This window comes from Bactrocera neohumeralis, chromosome 4 (genome assembly GCF_024586455.1).
Source record: "Bactrocera neohumeralis isolate Rockhampton chromosome 4, APGP_CSIRO_Bneo_wtdbg2-racon-allhic-juicebox.fasta_v2, whole genome shotgun sequence".
In the NCBI taxonomy this organism is placed as follows: domain Eukaryota; kingdom Metazoa; phylum Arthropoda; class Insecta; order Diptera; family Tephritidae; genus Bactrocera; species Bactrocera neohumeralis.
Window position 1 is genome coordinate 45,205,781 of NC_065921.1, and position 22,562 is coordinate 45,228,342.

General features: G+C 37.1%; 2 protein-coding genes across 2 annotated transcripts in view; one reads left to right on the plus strand and one right to left on the minus strand.

The window, feature by feature from the left end:
* LOC126754649 (lipopolysaccharide-induced tumor necrosis factor-alpha factor homolog) overlaps positions 1-11,588 on the minus strand; it is a 32,096-nt gene extending 20,508 nt beyond the window's left edge. Inside the window, exon 1 of the mRNA XM_050466772.1 lies at positions 11,066-11,588. Within this exon, the coding sequence (XP_050322729.1) occupies positions 11,066-11,340 (275 nt within the window). The 5' untranslated portion in view covers positions 11,341-11,588. The remainder of the gene's footprint in view (positions 1-11,065) is intronic.
* Positions 11,589-21,761: 10,173 nt separating this feature from the next.
* LOC126754644 (uncharacterized) lies at positions 21,762-22,305 on the plus strand. The gene is made up of 2 exons (XM_050466766.1): positions 21,762-22,114; positions 22,185-22,305. Exons 1-2 carry the CDS (start codon positions 21,762-21,764, stop codon positions 22,303-22,305), a joined length of 474 nt encoding a protein of 157 aa, XP_050322723.1.
* Positions 22,306-22,562: the final 257 nt, after the last annotated feature.

A 22,562-nucleotide genomic window follows, 5' to 3' on the forward strand; every position in this document is an offset into this window, starting at 1 on the left:
TGGGTGCAGACCCATTAAATTGAAATAGGGGTTATTTTATTGGGCCCGTTCCAGAAAAGTTCTGGCCGGGGTTAAAAAAACCCCCTTTTATCGTGGAAAACATATTTCTAACCGAACATCTGAAATATTGACCAAGTAGGATAAACCCGGCGTTGGAACGCTGCCCTTTCCTCGGTTTAAAAAAATTTAAAACCTCTGCATCTTCCCCCCCCCCTCTGGGGGTTCCCCGGGGTTCAAGTTTTGGGATTCTTCCCCTAAAACCCTCTGCTGTCCCCTTTGCCCCAAAGTCAAAAAAAAATCGCCCCAATCGAAAACCCTGGACGACACTGATCCCCGAACGATTTTATCTTTTCCCCGAGTTCGGGGGTTCCCCTATATGCTAAAGTTTCGGGAAGGGGTTTAAAACCGGGGAAAGCCCCCTTTCCCCATTGCGATAAATTAGCCCAAAGATTTTTACAAGCAAGGTCGCCCCTTTCGCATAAATCAAACCCCCTACTTCCCCCGCGAAAAAAATTACTAAGAAAATCAAACCCTTATTGATAAACAATTGGGAAAAGGGGGCCAATTCCCGGGTGTTCCCAAAGGTTTTGTTTTTGTAAAAGAATTGATAATCGGTTTCTTTCCCCCAAAAAATTTCATTTTTTTAAAATACCGTTTTTTTGAAAATTTTTACCCCCTTATCATCTTTTGGCAAATGTTTATACTCTTTTAATATAAAAAATTCAGAGGGGTTAAAAAATGGGCGTTATTTTGGGGGAAAAAAAGGGGGTTGTTAACCGATTTCACCCATAACTCATTGCATGTGTCATCAGGGTGTTAACAAAATATTATATACCGAAATTCATTGAAATCGATAGAGTAGTTCCCGGGATATGGTTTTTGGTCCATAAGTGGGCGACGCCACGCCCATTTTCAATTTTAAAAAGCCTGGGTGCAGCTTCCCTCTGCAATTTCTTCCGTAAAATTTAGTGTTTCTGACGTTTTTTGTTAGTCGGTTAACGCACTTTTAGCGATTTTCAACATGACCTTTGTATGGGATGTGGGCGTGGTTATTATCCGATTTCTTCCATTTTTGAACTGTATATGGAAATACCTGGAAGAAACGACTCTGTAGAGTCATTGACATAGCTATAGTAGTTTTCCAGATATGTACAAAGCTTAGTAGGGCGGGGCCACGCCCACTTTTCCAAAAAAATTGCGTCCGAATATGGCCCTCCCTAATGCGATCGTTTGTGCCAAATTTCACTTTAATATCTTTATTTATGGCTTAGTTATGACACCTTATAGGTTATCCACATATTAATGCTCCATGCCGAACATCGCCTCATGCAACACATGGTTCGCCAAGAGTTGTATATACCCCGACTTAAGCCCCAAATAAAAAAGTGCATTTTCATGTGCAAAATCTGCACTATGCATATCCACCTGAACGCTGCAATTTTGCTCTGCCTTTCACCACTACAGGTGTAGATTTTGCTGGGCCTTTTATGATAAAGGCATCCATGCTAAGGTCTCCTACCCTCATGAAAGGCTATGTGGCTGTTTTTGTCTGTTTCACGACAAAAGCAGTACACCTTGAGCTATGTACGAATCTGACGACGGAGGCTTTTCTGGCGGCTTTTGCTCGTTTTGTCGGACGACGAGGCTTTCCATCAAAAGTCATGAGCGATGATGGTAAAACATTTATCGGAGCCCAAAGAACCACAGAAAAACAATTTGTGGATTTCATGAAACAAGTCTCACCGGACATTGTACAAAAATATGCTCCCCAAGGTATCAATTGGCAGTTTATCCCCCCAAGCGCTCCACATATGGGTGGCTTATGGGAATCTGCCGTAAAAAGCTTCAAATCTCATTTTAAAAAGATAGCTGGCAACCATAAATTTAATTACGAAGAATTCACGACCCTCTTAATTAGAATTGAAGCCGTTCTTAATTCACGGCCTCTCGCTGCACTCTCGCAAGATCCCTCAGACTTTACTGCCCTCACCCCAGGGCATTTTCTTAAAGGAGCGCCCATTCTGGCCACACCTGAGCCAGGCGTGGAGTCGCTTTCCTTATTAAATCGTTGGGTAAGAATAAAAATTCTCCATCATGACTTCAGTCGCCGATGGAAAGATGATTATTTAAAGGACCTCCACAGAAGGTACCGATGGAAAATCACAGAAAATGCGCCTAAGCTTGGAGATTGTGTCTTAATCAATGACGATTGTCTCCCCCCTACCGAATGGCGGCTTGGCCGCATAGAGAAGCTCTACTACGGCTCCGACGGTCATATTCGCGTAGTCAATCTCCGTACACAATCGGGAACGCTAACCAGACCGCTCGTTAAATTATGCTTTTTGCCAACCGCAGATAAAATCGCAACGTAACCGCAACTAAAAAACAAAGAAATCCACAAAAAAATATAATAATGAACTCACCCACTATAAATAAATACCCACCAAAACCAAAAAAAAAACAAACGGGTCGATCCACATGACGACTCATTCGTGCCACATCACGTGGTACCAGCGCCCATATGATTATACATATACACAAATATATGTATATAATAATTAACCATACTATTTTCTTAACAGATTAATATGGACGCCGAGATGCCAATTGCGCCTACGCCCACTGTGCGTTCCGCCGTCACGGTTCCGCGCCCTAGAGCTACCCCAGTAGCAGCGCCGCGCACAACCATCGCTGCCGCACCTCCCCGAGAGGCTCCATCGGCTCCACGCAGTGAGCCGCAAGCAATAGCTCCAGCGTAGCCACAGCGTCAATGCGTGCTGTGTCGACGACGACATCGGTTGCCACACTGTGGCATCTTCAAGGGGATGACACCTCAGCAACGCCAGCAGGTCGCCCAGGCCCACGGCCATTGTTTGAATTGTCTGGCGCCTACTCATCTAACGCGCGAGTGCACCACCGGGTATCAGTGCCAGGTGTGTATGGGTCACCATCACACGATGTTCCACCGCAGCACCGGACCCGACGTCGAACGTCATCATGCCCCTCGCGGCCGTACTGCCAGCCGACGCGCGAAGCAACTCAACTTCACAACACTGACACGCACCGTCACCATACTCACCTCACCAATCATCACAGCTTACAATCCACATTCCACTACACACCAACCACCCACATCACACCAGCTGATTCCACACACAAAAGGAGAAAAAAGAAACCAAAAGGAGATCAGCAACTTCACTTCGTTTTGGATCTCAGTAGCGACTTCTACTTACCTTTTAATAATTTTTATATTACATTTTTACCGATACTTTATACTCGTATATTACACAAAACCGCATTAAATACACAAGTTTGTATATACACATCAACTCGCAAAAACTGTATTAAATATACCCGTTTACCCATCTATACATACATATACCTAAATTTGAAGTACGAAAAGGAAAAAGGTGAGTGCGTGCAAGATTCAATCAGAGTGGAGAGTTTTTTGGTAGTTAGCTGTGATTTGAGTAGAATTTTGAAGAGAGTTATTTTGATTATTGGGCTGTTGATTAGTAAGACTATTGCTTGAGAAAATTTGTGTTTGGTCGCTGGAGACTTTTGGATTTGAAGGTGATTTATGAATGATAGTTGATGAATTGGTGCTAGAATTCTCCTTGTTCTCATTAATTACCGTTTGTGAGGAACCGGTACTTGGTGCAGTAGTATTAGCACGTGCGTTTGCTGGAGACGAAAGCACAGTGGCGTAGGAAATTATGGGGTTAACTGGGGGTAATGTGACTTGCTTTAGATATATATTTTTGGCTTCCTTCATCGAGCATTTATTTCTGGTTTTTATAGTTAAAATTTCTTTAGCTTGCTTAAACCTTTTACACTCACTTGAGGATGACGGATGTGGCTCAGAACAATTGGCACACTTAACTCGAGTGCAGTCGTTTGGGTGATGGGGAGGAAAGGAGCATGTTAAACATGTCGGACTATTTTTGCACCAGTTTGCGGTGTGCCCTAGCAATTGGCACGATCTGCACCTCATAGGGTTGGGAATGTACTCCCTAACCTTTACGGAATGCCACGAAATATCTATTTTGCTGGGGAGTTTGTATGAGTCGAAGGACAGGAGAACAACCCCACTGGGAGTTGCCTTACCGTCAACTACTTTGTTGAATTTATGTATTGAAGTAACGCCTTGGCTGCTTAATTCTTTTATAACTTTCTCATCACTTACTTTATTGAGGTAAGGAGCATATATTGTTCCCTTTGTTGTGTTCAGCAAGGCATGAAATGAAAATTTGACAGAGCATACACCATGTAGTTGCGTAGTAGCCAGAAATTTGTGGGCAATTTTTATATCTTTTACTAGAAGCAGAAGGTTCCCGTCTCTAAGCTCAGATATGGAAATAACATCTTTGCTGATAATTTGTATGGCTTTGTGCACCGCAAAACATGAGAAGTCTGAAATTTTTTTATTAACATCATCACATGCTAGAATAAGAAATTTTGGGTCTGCCACAACGACGTTTGGTAGTTCGGGGAAAATATTAATAGGCGAACCATTAGAAAGTTTTTTCTTTTTGCGTGGGTAATCGTTTGCAAGTAGTGCAAAACGATTCACCCTACTATCACTTGCCCCTAGGGGCATTTCACAATTTGAACAAACTCACCAAGCCTGAATAAAAAATATTCAGTGAATGATAAATATGAAGCAAAGCTTTACACTAATCAACGAATAGAGGCAAAAGAGAATAACGGAACTGAGACCGCACTGAAATCGCTATAATAGCGAACTTAACACGACCAAATACTTTGAGTCAGGAATAATGGGATGCCCAACTCCTCTCTCACTGGAAGTGAGAGAACAATTGCTAAACGTCAAAACCACCTAAACTTTGACAGTTGACTGGATTGGGGAGGTTTTGACGTTTAGCAATTGGAAACGAGCGATGGCCAGATTGAAATCTTACCAAAAAAATATGCAAACGGAGGAATTTGTTGCCGCTGTTCAAGATCGCTATTAAAAATTTAAAACAATGAAAATCAAAGAAAATGCGAAATTTAAATATATTTCATGAAACGTTTTGTAATTTGATGCATAATAGAAATCATTTTCTATTACAAATGATTAAAAACATTCATTAATTGACAACTAACAGGCTTAATTCACCTTATTAAGTATTGAAAGATCGAAAGTCAGTTGTTTTAATATATCATAAAATCATAAAAAAGGATTTAAGTGGTTTCGCCATATATTAAAAGTCCAATATATAATAATTTGCAATCGTAATAAACGTTGCGCGTTTTAATTTAAATGCCCAAAAATTCTTATTTTGTTCGATGTGGCCACAATGGAAAATGTTATAAAAAACGCTTATTTTGAGGCGCTCTCACGCTGGAATAAGTTGGGCATCCCATTATCCCTGCTTTGAGTGCTAGACGCTGACTGAAAAAAAAAAGGAGTTTGTGTTTTACTATGGTAGGCCGGGGTTTTTTTCAATTGAAATTAATGCAAAATGATCATGATTTTTTTCAATCTATATTTGTCAGTTGTCAGCTTTCAGCTATTAGCTGTCAAGATTTGTTAGTTATCTCCCTAAAAAAATCTGTAGTCAAATTCCAATATTAAATTAGAATATTGAGTAATGAAACCGCATTATATTTTAAGGCAAACGCGCAATACATTCCATTAAACAGTTAATGCATAAAAAGAGTTTCAAGCAGCAACTATTCGCGGTCAGCGCAGTAGCGCATTTTTTATAAATCAACGATAAAAGATCGAGTTTTTGCTATAAAGTGCAGCGATGCGTATTTAAACCAGTTTGATGAACAATACCTGTTAATTATATACATACATAATATACCTATTACATTTGCATTATTAATTTTTTTGATTTTTTGGTAAAATTCTAAAAGCGAAACTCTGATAAAATTTGCTCCGCTTAATATTCTATTTAATACAAAAAGTAAGAAGGAGCTAAAAGTACAAAAATGTCGGCGAGACCAGAATGCTGTAGGCATTGAAAGAAATTAAGAAATATAATTGATAAAAAATATTTTGAAGATATCATGTATGTAAAATTCGTTTTACATGTTGTCTTCATTCACCAAATTTCCAGACGAAAAATTTAAGGAAAGCAAATTTGCAGGATTGTCTTCGTCCAAAAACGTATTTTTCGTGAACATTTAGCAAATAATTTTTTTCCAGTGTTAATTCTTAAAGATTTTATTGGATGGAAACTGGGATGTTTATTGCCTAGATTCGCTTTTTTTCGTTATATAATTTATTAGTTGTTGTTTCCCGTTTCTTAGAAATAAAACGCAAATTTGTTCTACTAATATAATATAACCACTTTTCTGTGAGTGTGGCAATGTTTCTAATAACTCTCGTTTCCGATAATTAAAAAAAGTTTATGAAAAAACATACTACTGCGAGCAAAAATTAGTAAGACTTTGCTCATAATTTTAGAATTCGTAATTTATTCTTCAAAATATATGTCGCCCCCCTCCAACTAATCTCCTTTGGCCACAATACACTTGCGCCAATGTTTTTTCCAATCCTCAAAACAAGTTTAATATCTTCAATGAACTCAAAACGGTTTCCCCTGGGCTAGCGTTTGAGTTTGCTGAACATCCAGAAGTCATACTCAGCTAAATCAGGCAAATACGGTGGTTGCGGCACCACATTGGTTGAAAATTTGGCGAAAAGCTCACGAAGAATCAATGCAGTATGCGACGGTGCAAAAACCAAGAGGTGTTGGCCCATAATCCCGACCTCTTTTTACGAATAGCTTCGCGCTTTTTAGACCCAAATGATCTTTCAACATGTTTTTCACTAATCGTCCCGATATTCGTTCCGATTCCTTTATTTTATTGACGTATTGATCATCAGTTGATTTGTACCAATAAAAAACACACAACACTTGCTAGCGACTAATAATTGGAGGTTAGGCATTCCTTGACTAACTTCGAGCAAACGATTTGCCAACTTAAGTAAATATACTGCCACATTAAGGGGTTACATGTGTTTACGATTTTCAAAAAATCGATTATTTTTATTGTCTTATTAAATTCTACAACAACTCTAGAATATTATTTTAAATAATTTTTCAAGTTATCCGCGTAACAGTTTCGGAGATACAGCCTTGAGAACTTGTGCGCTCGAGGCTAGCGAGGCTAAGTGCGCCGTCTTTAAAGGCGTTTTCTCGAAACTACGTTTTTGAAGTTGGTGACCAACAGGTCCTTCGGTTTTTTTTCCTTTGGCCAAATTCGAAGTTAAGGTTTTAACTAAATCAGGTATTTTTTCACTTTAGATGATTCTGTAAAGAGTTATCCCGCCAATTCGGGTGCATATTTTTTCGAGGTTTCGCCGGAAATGGCGTCGCAATGGCCGAGTTTAAAATATTTTTTTCCAAAATTTTTAGAATTTCTTTTTTAATAGTGTATGTTTGTAACAAATTGTAATAAAATATTTCATTATTTAATGAGAAAAAAACTTTTGAAAAAAGTGTGTTTTTCACTCAAGGAAACCCATTTAGCTCCCTTCCAACTTTCTCTGCTAACTTTGACCCACCCTTTTAGCATTTTAGAAATGCAATTGAAAGGGGAGATAATTTCGGCTTATCCTTGTTCGAATCCCTTTATTTGCCAGATATTTGATTTTTTTCAATATTCCCACATTAAGTTGTCAAAGTGCTCTATGTTGTTTACATACTCTAGACTGACTTATTGCCTTAGGGGATCGTCTAATTGTGACCCTCCGAAAAACCACTGATTTTCGCGATTTTTTTATAGTGTTGTTAACTAGTCGATCTGATTTTTATACTCTCGCAACAAAGTTGCTAAGGTGAGTATTATAGTTTTGTACACATAACGGTTGTTTGTAAGTCCTAAAACTAAAAGAGTCAGATATAGGGTTATATATACCAAAGTGATCAGGGTGACGAGTAGAGTCGAAATCCGGATGTCTGTCTGTCCGTCCGTCCGTCTGTCCGTCCGTCTGTCCGTGCAAGCTGTAACTTGAGTAAAAATTGAGATATCATGATGAAACTTGGTACACGTATTCCTTGGTTCCATAAGAAGGTTAAGTTCGAAGATGGGCAAAATCGGCCAAGTGCCACGTCCACAAAATGGCGGAAACCGAAAACTAATAAAGTGTCATAACTAAGCCATAAATAAAGATATTAAAGTGAAATTTGGCACAAAGGATCGCATTAGGGAGGGGCATATTTAGACGTAATTTCTTTGGGAAAGTGGGCGTGGCCCCGCCCCCTACTAAGTTTTTTGTACATATCTCGGAAAATACTACGGCTATGTCAATCAAACTCTACAGAGTCGTTTCCTTCAGGCATTTCCATATACAGTTCAAAAATGGAAGAAATCGGATAATAACCACGCCCACCTCCCATACAAAGGTTATGTTGAAAATCACTAAAAGTGCGTTAACCGACTAACAAAAAACGTCAGAAACACTAAATTTTACGGAAGAAATGGCAGAAGGAAGAAGAAAATGGACGTGGCGTCGCCCACTTATGGACCAAAAACCATATCTCAGGAACTACTCCACCGATTTCAATGAAATTCGGTACATAATATTTTCTTAACACCCTGATGACATGTACGAAATATGGGTGAAATCGGTTTACAACCACGCCTTCTTCCAATATAACGCTATTTTGAATTCCATCTGATGCCTTCTCTGTATAATATATACATTAGGAACCAATGATGATAGCGGAATAAAACTTTACACAAATACGGTATTTGAAAAATATGTAAATGACTGATAATGAAATCTCGATTATCACTTTATCATGTGAGAGTATAAAATGTTCGGTGACACCCGAACTTAGCCCTTCCTTACTTATTTTGTTTTGTAAATAAACACATTATTGGGTGTATAATAGTTAAATAAATTGTTGAAATTTGGTAAAAAAAAGGTCTTATACAATGTCCACGATTGCGGCAGCAATTTGGGTCTAAAACAAAAATTTCCAAAAGATTATTTTAATCTGTAGGAAAGTTGCTATCGCGCTATGGAAGTTTTTTTTGTTTTGTTGCGGTTTGAATAAAAAGTATTGAATTTGGCCCTTTTTTCGACAGTTATTCGTAGAAAAAAATAGGAAGATTTAAAAAAAATAAAAGCTTTCATAGCGCGATAGCGAATGACGTTAAAAATGTCCTCTTCATATTTGAGCTAGATATCTTCAAGACTCTTCTTTTGAGAGTGGAAACCGTTTTGAAAAACACCATTCTGAGAAAAAAGCGTTTAAAGATTGGAGTTAAAGCGTCCCAAGAAAGGCTGTGGCGACCGTTAAAAAAAAATCGATTTCTCGAAAATCCGAGAGATCTGATCTTTTAAGGAAGCTGCTATCTAAACGATAGGTTAAGCTTAATTTTGATATCGTAGATAACTGTAACGCACACGCATATATATTTCAAGATGTTTTCAAAATTTACTGGTTTAATGCTATAAAATTAGCCATAATTGAAATTCTAAATAGGATTTCAAATTTTGTTTTCTCTTCAAGAAGATAAGTATGTAGTTTTTTTTTTTACTTCAGTCGCTGCACGCCGGACCGGTAGTACCGCAACGTATTTGGTATTTTTGAAAATACAACTTTTTTCTTTTCATACTTTTTATGTAAATTTTTTTTCGGCTTTAATAATTTGCAAAACAAAAAAAAAGTTTTTTGTTCTATATGCGGTTTTTTACACATGGTCACATGATATGTACAATGTATGTATGTACATGTACATACTCGTATACATCTGTTTTTATACTCTCGCAACAAAGTTGCTAAGGAGAGTATTATAGTTTTGTTCACATAACGGTTGTTTGTAAGTCCTAAAACTAAAAGAGTCAGATGTAGGGTTATATATACCAAAGTGATCAGGGTGACGAGTAGAGTTGAAATCCGAATGTTTGTCTGTCCGTCCGTCCGTCTGTCCGTCCGTCTGTCCGTCCGTCCGTCCGTGCAAGCTGTAACTTGAGTAAAAATTGAGATATCATGATGAAACTTGGTACACGTATTTCTTGGCTCCATAAGAAGGTTAAGTTCGAAGATGGGCAAAATCAGCACACTGCCACGCCCACAAAATGGCGGAAACCGAAAACCTATAAAGTGTCATAACTAAGCCATAAATAAAGATATTAAAATGAAATTTGGCACAAAGGATCGCATTAGGGAGGGGCATATTTGGACGTAATTTTTTTGGAAAAGTGGGCGTGGCCCCGCCCCCTACTAACTTTTTTGTACATATCTTGGAAACTACTATAGCTATGTCAATCAAATTTTATAGAGTCGTTTCCTTCAGGCATTTCCATATACAGTTTAAAAATGGAAGAAATCGGATAATAACCACGCCCACCTCCCATACAAAAGTTATGTTGAAAATCACTAAAAGTGCGTTAACCGACTAACAAAAAACGTCAGAAACACTAAATTTTACAGAAGAAGTGGCAGAAGGAAGCTGCACCCAGGCGTGGCGCCGCCCACTTATGGACCAAAAACCATATCTCGGGAACTACTCAGCCGATTTCAATGAAATTCGGTACATGATATTTATAACACCCTGATGACATGTAATCGGTTAACAACCACGCTTCTTCCAATATAACGCTATTTTGAATTCCATCTGATGCCTTCTCTGTATAATATATACTTCAGGAAATGAAAATACAATTCAATACTCAAAGTACACAAATTGATCTAATCTAATTAATTTTACAGCAAAAAAAAAAAATGTAAATTATTATCACATTATCATGCGAGAGTATAAAATGTTCGGTGACACCCGAACTTAGCCCTTCCTTACTTGTTAAATTCAGATTAAAAATCGGTTTGAGTGTTTTGTTTGTTTCTCTTATCAGAGAACAGACTGTGCTCAGTGTTTGGAGCTATTTTAAGAATTTCAACGGGGACTCTTCCCCGCCTTTCTTAATTCTTTGAGAAAACAGCTGTGAAATATTTCTTCGCACATTTTCAGCGTAATTCGTTTTTCAACAAAAATTATCACGCACACACACACACAAATAGAAAAACAATTAATTCGCACTTAAATGTAAATAAATAGTTTTGTAATTTTGCTTTTGGTTTTGTTGTTTACATACATGAAGAGGCACAAGACCAAAGCCCAAATGTGCGTGCAGCTGTTCGGTTGATAATTAACGGTAGTCAGCACATCAGCATGACACGAAGGACATTGTATTCTCGTTGGGTCCTCACCAAGTGGTATAATCGGTGGACCGTTTGTGGTAATAATCACCGTTGAGGTTTGTTGTGGTGGTGGCATCTGTTGTGGCGGCGGCTGATAGTACGAGGCCGGCGTGAAGCCTGGAGGTGGTGCGCTGTATGGTGGTGGTTGACTGTTGTTGTTGTAGGACATTTTCGCAATTTGCAATAAACAAATATGAAAGAACACGAAAACACTCGAAATAGCTCGAAGAAAAGTCGAAGAAGGAAAGCAAGTTTTTATTAAAAATTCGGCAAATCCGTTAGAAGCACTGAAACACTTTCTGCGAGCGCTTTTCTGTATGTGTGCAATTGATAAAATTAAATAAAAATGTGATAGGAGAGCGTTGCCGCCACCGCGATCGTTTCGATTATATTCGTTGGCAGACTTTAACTAAACTGAACTGAAATAAATTTACACCTTATTGTGGTGCACCTCGAAGCAGATACATACATATGTACATATATACACATACATATGTCTTTTGTACAACTGGCAATACTAGCACCACAAACAATATATGTATATACATACTTATGTATAAGTATATTATATTTTATCTATATTTACTCGTACTTTATAATTAGTGTGTAGTCAGTGACGACTGTCTCTTGCGCTACTAATAGTTAAGTTCGATAAGGCCTTTCTATATACTTAGGAGTAAATATGTACATATGTATGTAGATGTTGCGTATATGGTAAATGTGTACATACTTATGTAGCTGCTGTTTACATTTTTTAGACCTACTCGCTTGATAATTTTATTTTCGTAGCTTCATTTGGCTTTGAAGCTTTTAAGCTTTGAGTAATTTCACTACTAAAAACCTTAACAGCAATTCTAAATACTCAGGCGAATTCAGCATAAATTTCTGGATTGTCTATTAGCGAAAATATTGTGGAGACGTGCTAAGTGGCTTCTACTGAAAATGATAATTACGTATTGCGGAACCCCGAAAATGTCGCTTTTTCCTGCACCTAACTTATAGTTACAAGAAGATGTATGAATACGGAATTTTGAATCATCTCGTAGCCGGATAGCACACAATTTATAAAAAGACGAGTCATTTAGATTTCATCCAGAATGAATTTTCTAGTTTAAAGCGGAGTTCTGTACTTAGTAACGGGTGATCCAAGTAGAGTTACTTTTTTCTATAGCCATAATCTTGAGACCCAGCATTCATTATTGGATAATATTCAACCGAATAGACCACGTCCAGCATGAAGCTGAGAATGTACACGAATACCATGGAGAGTCAATTCGGCGCGGTAACATTTTGCGTCAGGATCTTAAATTGAAAACGACATCGCTTCGCTTCATGGGCTCTTGAAAAGATCCGACGTTTTCGGGCCAAATTTTGTTCAGTGATGAGGCTCATTTCTAGCTCAATGGGTGTGTAAGCCAACAAAATTGCCGCATTTTGGAAAGGGGAGAAACCTGAAGGCATTCAATGACTATACAATTTCCAATTTCATCCAGAAAAAAAAGGTTTGATGTGGTTTGTGGTGTGGTTGCAAGACGGCGCCACTTTTGACACTTCGCATCAAACAATGCTGACTTCGGTGAACAGATAATTTCACGTTTTCGGTCGGTTGATTGGGAGCCAAGATCGTGTCATTTCACACCATTAGACTTTTTGCTCTGGTGATATGTATAGTCTAAAGTCTATGTGAACCACCCCGCTCGATTCAGGCCTTGGAGCAAAACATCACGTGTGAAGTTCGCCAGTTAGCAGTGACCTGCTCGAATGAGTCATCAGAATTGGACTCAACAGCTAGATGGTCTATCTGACCAGTCAAGGAATGTTCTTTCGAATGATAATACACATTCCAAATTAACTTTAAAATTTTTTTAGTTTTCGTTAAAATAGTAGGGAGCCTCGAAATGGATTACACTTTCTAAACACTAATAAAGTAAGCAAAACAGAACTTCAAAAAACTCGGTGCTCAGTTCCTGACAAAACCTAAAAAAAATACTCTTTGCAAATATAAAGGTTTCCATAGAAGACCTTGATTTTTATAGGATCGATTTGAACAATTTGTTCGAATATTGCAGCATTGCCTTGGAAATATTATAGAGATACACGTATTTAAAGAAATAAAATAATTTTTCATAAAATGTTTTGTTGCTGGGTCAGTTGTATGGCAGTTATACAAGTAGGTTTAAGTTGTCCGATCTCAACACTTTCTTCATAGATTATATCGATGTTTTAAGTGATAATCTATGCCAAATTTTCTCCATACAAGGATTTGGGTTTCATCGGTCAATTGTATGGCCACCTTATGATATAGGGGTCCGATATCGGCGGCTGACAAATGAGCATCTTCTTGGAGAGAAAAGGAAAAAAATGTGTTCAAATGCTTCAGATTGATATCTCAAAAGCTGAGGAACTAGTTGGCGTATGTATAGACAGACAGGCCGACCAAAAGACGGGCATGGCTAAATCGACTCAATTCTTCACATTAATTATATGTACACCTGTTGCTCATGGACAGAAAATTTAGAACTATGCATACTACTAAAACTATATACTAAAACTAAAAATTTTAATATTTTAGTATAAAATATAATATAATGTCGGACTTCAAAAAAAGCATTTATGCATGATCAGGCTTATGGCGAGTTGGCTCGAATTTGCTCTCCGAAGTGATTATAGCCATATCTTCGACGGAGTTCGCAGTGGTTATTCAAATTAGATGAAGTAGAATAGAAGTTAATTATGAAAAGCTTCCTCAAAATTGTAGGTTACCGGAACTTTATTGAGACTCATTGTTGATAGCGTGGACGCTAGAAAGCTACCTTGTACCAGAGCCGCTGCTGACAAAATTTTCTACGACTGTTCTTATGACTGCGATCTGCATTGAATCCTTATAACCATAATAAATTGGATTTCCTACAATTTCCTCATATAATTTTTTATATACTGAAGTCAATTAAGCTCCGTGAATTAGTTTTAAAATGTTTTTTCCCTGACTTAGCGAACAGCTTTTGAATTCAATATAGGCAATATATTGAATCAAGCATTATATTTAATATCTTAAGTAGTTAGTTCACTTACTTACAAACATCTAAAACAATAAAAATATCATATTTAACTACTTGATAACGTTCACTGATTCAGTTTAGAAGTTCGTTGGAATTTGTGGTCTCTGCCGACATTCGGGACAAAATTAAAAAATATTTATTTTCCCCTAGATAGCTGTAAGCTTACTTTATATGTAACATTTTACAAGCAAACCACTAGCATGTATTCTTAGTAGCAACTATATATAGGAGCATGTACAAGTTAGAATATGGTATTTGGCGAGCTTACCGACCCAGTTTTAGTGCCCTTGAATTTCGATGCAGCATTTTGTACCGATTGTAATTTTATTACGGAAGTTATAAAGTTATAAGAAATAAAGCAGATATATATAAGTATATCTTGCACCATTCATGATGCAAATTTACACGAACCAAGAACTATTATATAAAAGATCAGAAGAAGCTTTCTGGGCAAAATGTTCTTCTTCTTCTTTATTCGCGCAGACATCGCTTACGCGGTTATAGCCGAGTTAACAACAGCCCGCCAGTCGTTTCTTCTTTTTGCTATTTGGCGCCAATTCGAGATATCAAGTTCAACCAGGTCTTATTCCACCTGATCTCTCGAACGGAGTGGAGGTCTTTCTCTTCATTTGCTTTCACAGGCGGATACTGAATAGAATACTGGACAGCCAACGTAGCCGCTGTCTCTTAATTCGCTGATCTATGTCAATGTCATCATATATCTCGTACAGCTCATCATTCCATCGACTGCGGTATTCGCCGTTGCCAATGCGCAAATAACCCTAAATCTTCTGCAAAATCTTTATCTTGAACACTCCTGAAACTTTATGAAAAGTGGGGTCTTTTACCCCATCCAGTTGACTATTTTTCATCTCATTCATTTTCAGATTCATCTCTTTTGAGGCTCCAGGCTCCTCATGGGTTGGCTAGCGTTTCTTACACAAGGGTTGCTTACGTTTCCAAGTTTAAATTCATTCCACAACTTTAGTCTCTTAACCAAAGTTCAAGCAACAGGTTGCTCTCCAAATGGAGATCATCTGCATACATACTACTCCATGGTTCCGCAATCGCAATAAGAAGAGAGAGAGGCCAAAATAGAACATAATAGGTAGCAGTGCGTTTCTCAACTTTTAATGTAATCTAATATGCCTTGTTATTGCTCTTTTGTTTGAATCATAGCACAGATCGCGTCATATCAGGCGCTTCATTGATCCATTGATCTGCTTGTCTTTGAGAATGCTGCATGAAACGACACTTCGGCCAATGAAAAGGACTCACAGTTAAACAGATAGGCAACATAACGACTTTTTGTGGCCCGAAATTGAAAATTTAGTCTCGGTTGGTATTATTTTTTCAAAGTCATGGAGCTGCGATTTGAAATGGAAAAACTTTTGTGGGATGTCTTGTATGATCTATTGGTCTATGTATCAACATATTAGATAGATAATCAAAAACCAGAGCCAGGAACTTCCTCCTTTCATTAGTTTGATTAATAACTGGACTTTTCAAAAAATATTTCTAGACTAGCTTCCAAAGTACATAATACTGTACTTTAAGGTAAATGCATGAATAAAACCCGTTAGATAGTAGAGCCGCGGGCGATTAACCTATCACTGTGAGAGTTATGCAAAAATAATAATTATACTACAAAACAAATTCAGTGCTACTCACAGTCTGACAAAAACATACGATAAGTCGGTCTCAATTAATTATGCGCGCTCCGCTAAGAATTTAGCTCCAAAATCCCTTAAATACTCACTAAACAAATGTATCGAGGTCCAATGTTTATATAATCGTAAGTAACGGTAAACTCACATGCATAGCAACGCGCAAATGCTCATACAAAGTCGGCCATGTGTTGGTTCGTATACGACCAGCGTCCGAACATGCTGCAGGCAACGCGGACAGGTGAGCTCTTGAGCGCTTGGCCCTACCGATGGCGCTTGTATGCCACCGACAATATGTATATTCAAGGGGTGGCGGTAGGTGTAAGAGGGTGCATAGGCTGGTGGAAGCATTTGTGGGGTTCTTATGGCCGATATCGCTAATATTGAGGGTGTTACTTCAAAAGCTGGTGATGGTGCCATTGGTGGTGTTCTTGGTGCCTCGTAGTTGAGCGTGGTTTCTGCTGTTGTTGTTGTTGTTGCATTTTGTTTTAAATTATCTTTTGACATTTCTTATCACTGATTGTTTCTTTTACTTGTTGCTTGAAGTCATTTATTTGTTTTCCTTTTTTATTTTTTTTTTTTAAGTAAGTTTGGTATTGTACGAGTATTTAAGACCTATTTTTAATACTTCATGTCACAAACTGATAACATATCGATAGATCATTCTTGTGTGCATATATCTAATATTTTTTTTGATATCTAACATTCTACACTACAAATATACATATATACATATATGGCTGTTTTCAAACCAATTTTTTACTGATTTTCGCTCTTTTATTTTGGTGAGAGGTTTTTTCAGAACTTCTCATAGTTTTAGGAATAATTTTGAAAATGCTCGGTTATTATAGAAGTTAATTATCTCGAATTATCTGTCTCTAACCTTCCTTTTTTCAATACTTTTTTTTTTTTTTGGCAGATCACGTGTCAAGCTATCATGTTATCTATCATCGTTTAACTTTATTACGAAAATTCACGTTTCGTAAAGAATGTATTTCGCGCTACGCTCGACTTATGGTCAACGTCCGAATAGTTAACGTCCAGCACGCTGTGAAGAAAATAAAGCAGCCGTAGCTGAAATTTGACACGAAGACAGTAGTGAGTCGATTCGGGGTTATTCGCAGCAATTCGGAATGGAGCGAGATCTTAAATTGAAAGCGTACAAAATACAGCTTGTGCTGTTGCCTGTTGAAAAGTTCCAAGAAGATCCGACGTTTTTGAACCAGAAAAAGGCCGGTGGAATCATCGATCCATATTTCTTCAAATATGATGCCGGTGTGAACGTAACCGACAATGGCAACCGTTATCGCGCTATGATAACCGACTATCTGATGCCTGAAATTGAAGCTCGTGATATCGCCGACATTTGGTTTCAACAAGACGGCGCTTCTTCTCACACATCGCATCCATCAGTAGCCTAATTGAGAAAACAATTCGGTGAGCAGATAATTTCACGTTTTGGCCCAGTCGATTTGTCACCAAGATAGTGAGATATCACACTGTTACACTTTTTCCAGTGGGGGCAGGCCTCGAAGTAAAACTTCACCCATGTCATTCGCCAGGTACCAGATACGAAAAAGTCGTTAGTCATGGCTCTATAGCGTTCCCCATTTATTGTAACATTATGTGCAGCTTTTGAAGAAAGCCAATGTTTCCCTCTTCTCAAAGAGCATACAAAAATTGGCTTTTTGAGAATATAAGGGCATTCAACTTAAAGTACGTTTCATCGCTGCACGAGTTTTTCTTGTGAAAATAGGGATCGGTAGCCATCGCTTGGGGCCTATTTACCGAAGGGTGGAAACGCTTGATAGTCGTTCGGCTTCAATTATTTCATGAGTTGTATTTGGAAAGCCCGCAAACCAAAAATCTTCCATGAAGTGGTTGGACACAGTTCGAATTAATGCGCGCGTTGGCGGGGCGAACATTATGTTGGTAATAAAATTGCACCATTTGTTCCAGAATAAGTCTGTTTGGTATTAAATGGCAAACCGAACTGGGTATAAATTAAGTAAAAGCTGTCGAAAAGACCAACTCCGAGTTACAAAGAACATTTTCAGACGTTGCTACAAACTTTGCGCCAAGAAAACTTTTATAAGCAGTTAGTTCAGAGTTGTCCCACTGTAAGTCAGTTGAAGAGCTTTCCAAAAAAGCTTTAGCACGTATTTAAAGTGCTTAACCAGATAGTAAACTTTTAACAAATACTGAGCTTTCTGAAAGCTTCTATAAACTCTGGTAAGAAACAATATTTAGTGCCATGCAAAAATTATTCACTGCATACCTAAACATAAATGTAAATGAGGGTAAGTAGCGGTTCATTAATGAAAAACTCGCGTTATTACTAACCAACAAAAGCAGAGTATAAGCGCGATGATATGTGTTTTCGTGTTTGGCGTTGGCACTATATCGGTCACTATGGTGGCGCCACAGCTGGGACATCTCATTCTCTTCGGAGTTGGACCGAGCTCAGACATTGTATTGATATTCTTTTTCTTGTGTTATTGTAAGATGAAACCAGTAATTTTGAATTTAAACACTTTTACACAGTTTCAATTAACCACACATTAGATTTTAATTTTTGTTTGGACTTCCCGATTGTAAATAAAAATACAACTATTTGAATTTTAAAACTCTTTATCAATTTCATTTCCACTTTTACAAACAATTTCGAATTTACATTTTTGTTCGAAAAAAGTAAAAACCAAAACAAAATTATTGAAAATTAGGAGAGGTGTACAGTTATGTGAATTAAGGGTGATCCATTCCTTACATTTTTAAAGAAAAAACTTCAAATTTAATGAGAAATGTTTATTATCATTCGAAAGAATGTTTTTTAGTATTTCATTTATTTCGGTTATTATTTTTAAAGAAATATGGATCGTTGTTTTTCCGGGATGGAATGGCAGCTCTTGAATTTCACTAGGTCCATACCCATTGAGCCAGAAGTGGGCCTCATTGCTGAACAAAATTTGGCTCGAAAACGGTGGATCTTCTTGGAACTTTTCAAGTTCTTCACAAGCTGTATTTTGTACGCTTTCAATTTAAGATCTGGACGTAAAATTTGCCAAGTCGTTCCACACATAGTTCGAGTTGCTGCGAACGCCTGCTTCATTTTTCAAACGCCAAACAATACTGAACAAAAATATCATAACAGTTTGACACGACTAACGCGTAATTTGTCAGAAAAAGGCTATTTAAAAAAGTACCTCAACGTGGATCTTCCTTTATAAATATAGCGAATTGGATCCATCTAAATTTATAACTTTTTTTTTCGAAATTATGTGGTTGGACGAAATATAGGGGATGGGCGAAGGTTCAACCGCTTTCGTCAGTATTTGGTACCAAGTTGTCGAAATTTCATTTGTTGGGTTTATAAAGGTATCTGTTAAGACAATGTGAGTTATTAAAGAAAAACTTAAAAAGACTAACGAATAATATTTGTCGAAACGGGAGGAATTGATTGATTTTTTTGATTGCAAATATCTTTGATCGTTAAGCAGGACAATGTAAAAGAATCCCATCATAACATGTCGTGACTTGTTGGATACGACAATTTTGCGTTAAAAGTCCACATAACGAATTTTAAATATTGTGAAACTCCCCATTAGTACGATGTCTTCAAGACATCGTAATTTCTGTCCAAGAAGGTTAGTCGAGAATTTCGATATCTTCGATCGGTGCAAAATAAATATCAGAAAAATTAAGGAAGGTTTGATATATAGTATTAGCGAATTTATGAATTAGAAAATAATATTTCTTAGACTTTTAATAACAATATTATCCAGAATCCCTTATGAGCTTACATAGGTTTACGGGTTTCAAAACATAATTTTTTTATCATCTTTTTAAATTCTACAACACTTCCAAAATATTGTCCTAAATTTTGAAGTTGATCTTAGTAATAGTTTCGGAGATACAGCCTTGAGAACTTGTGCGCTCGAGGATAGCTGGGCTAGGTGCGCCGTCTTTAAACGCTATTTTCTCAAAACTGTGTTTCTGAAGTAAGCAAGATTTCTAGAGAACTACTTAACCGATCTTCTTGATATTTTACACAGGTCTGTGAGATACAATTCTTAAAGATTTGGACGAAGGATTTTTTTCGATTACAACTATTTGACATTTTCACTGAAATTTTCATTTTTTTTGTAGAAATGTTTGCCAAAAATCCAACTTTCAGTTTCTTTTACCTTCGTCCAAGTTCTAAGTTAAAGTTGTAAATAAAACACGTATTTTTTCACTTTAGATCATCTTGTAAAGAGTTATTCTGCCAACGCGAGCGCATCTTTTTTCCAAGGTGCCACCGTAAATAGCGTCGCAATGGCCAAGTTTAAAAAATATTTTTTTTTTAATTTCAGAGTTTTTTTCTTAATAATAGTTTGTAAGAATGAAAAATTCTAATAAAATATTTAATTTTTTATACGAGTATGAGAAAAAAATTGTTGAAAAAAGGCTTTTTTCCCCAGAAAACCCCTGTAACCCCTTAATAATGACTTTCAAATGTTCAAAGAAAGCCTGAGATATAAAGTTGTATATTATGTACGTAAGCTCGAATAATGTATTTAAACAAAAAAGCATAAACCAATTAAATTGCATGAAAATTGCTACAACAATTAAGAGCTCCGCTGCAAGTCGTGTACAATTTTTAAATAATACATTATTAAGTTTTATGTGCAGATTTACGTACACATTTGAATATACTTATTTATGTCATCAATAAAATGTACAAATTTATTAAATATGGCATGTGAATATTTTATATATGTGTACGTATACTATATAAAACTTATACACTGACCGATATATTCAGCATAAGGTTTGTTAGAAAAACGAAAATCATTATACATAGTATATGGGAGTTTGAGTAGTATCGATCCGATTTTATCCATTAACTGTCATCAGGCCACATACTTAAAAAAATGTTCCCGCGGTTTCATAAAGTAACTCACATACGATCATCAATCATATGGAGTAAAGTCGGCCGGAAGTTTGAAAGTCCTGATATTAGTTATATGGGGGTAGGTCTAATTTTCGCCCAATTTTATTTATTTTAGCACAAAGAGACTGCGTTTTGTAGCTTTCATTCAGAATTTTCTAATATTGGCAGATATATGCAGCATAAAGTCACCCAGAAAAGCGAAAATCTTTATATTAGGTTCTGAGGAGCCCGCAAACCAAGTTTCGGTTAAGATTATAGGGAAATAGATTAGGCTTCAAAGAGAAATTCAGCGAAAGCTGTGTTAAACGAAGGGTCTGATCAGCGAACGTCTCCATTAACCGTGGGCATTGGTCGAGCCCAACATTTTTTGATGTTTGGTAAGGGCAATCTATTAAGTAGACAACTCTATTAACCGTACATATAGGTTGGTCCTGCTTATGGGAGATTTCACTGTAATTATTTTCACATCGATTTCCGCGAAGACGAGACAACTAAATTAATCTAATCACAGTAATCAAATTTTTTCAATTTGTATAATTCCTGCTTTCAAGAGGAATAACCTTAGCAGTAAGCAACTGATATCAATGACAAATGCGACTCAGAAACTTTTTCAAGAGCACGAGAGTAATAATTAAAACTTTCATTAGTGGACGAATATACTCTTTCTATGCAACCTAACTGCATTTGATTTCACTCTACTCAAACTCCAATCAAATTCCACTCACTATCCGCTAAAACTGAGTGGCGCCGTATGTCATCTCGCTGGACCTACAATGTTTGTAGCTTTCTACTAAAAGCTCAATGCTTTCAAACAAGTTTAGCTGTGCCGTTAAATATTTATGCAGATCAGTTACATTCGAAAGCTGCCAATAACAAGTCCACATTTTACTGCAGTTAATAAACTTTTTTTATTTAAAAATCACTGTGCATTATGTCCGAAAACAAGGACCTCGTCGAAATCAATTTGAATACAACTAACTCAAAACTCCTCGAGAAGGGTTCCAGTTATAACAACAATATGAGCTTATTCCACTTTAAGGATCGTAGTACAGTTACTAGCAGCACCATACCCAACAAGCAGGGTCTATCGCTTACAGACTCTCAAGGGGGTGCGCACAAAGGTGCCACAAATGTGCTGCATAGTATTTTTGGTGGCAGCATTGAATTTGTGCCCAACGCTTATCGTTCGCCCACAGATTTGAGCTGTCTGCGGCAAATGTACTGCCCCGACTGTGAACAGCGATTGCACATGGACACCATTAGTTATGATCGCTTGCTCTACTGGTAATGTGTGTGGTGTTAGATTTAGTGAAAAAGTTCTGAGAAATATTTTATTATTTTTATTTTTTTTTAGTTGTTTGCCCATATTTCCCTTCAAGTGTCTGTACAAACGCGCCATCGACCGGCGACAAAGTGGCAACAAAGTGATTTGCAAAAGGTGTGGAGGAAATTTGGGTTATTGGAAGCAAAAGTGATTACTTGATGTACTCGTTTTGGCGAATTTGTGCCAATAATGTGTTGAATGTGGAATTTGTTTTATACTAAAACAATAGGTTTTATAGTTTTGGGTGTGGAAAATATTTTTAAAGGCAACTAATGTTTGGGAGCATATGTTTCTTATCTAATATGGAATTGAAAAAATATTTTATACAAATTGAAATAGACTCTTTATTAATTTTTATAAAAAAAAGGTTTTTTGAAAATAATAATTTCCATAAATTTTTAAGGGACT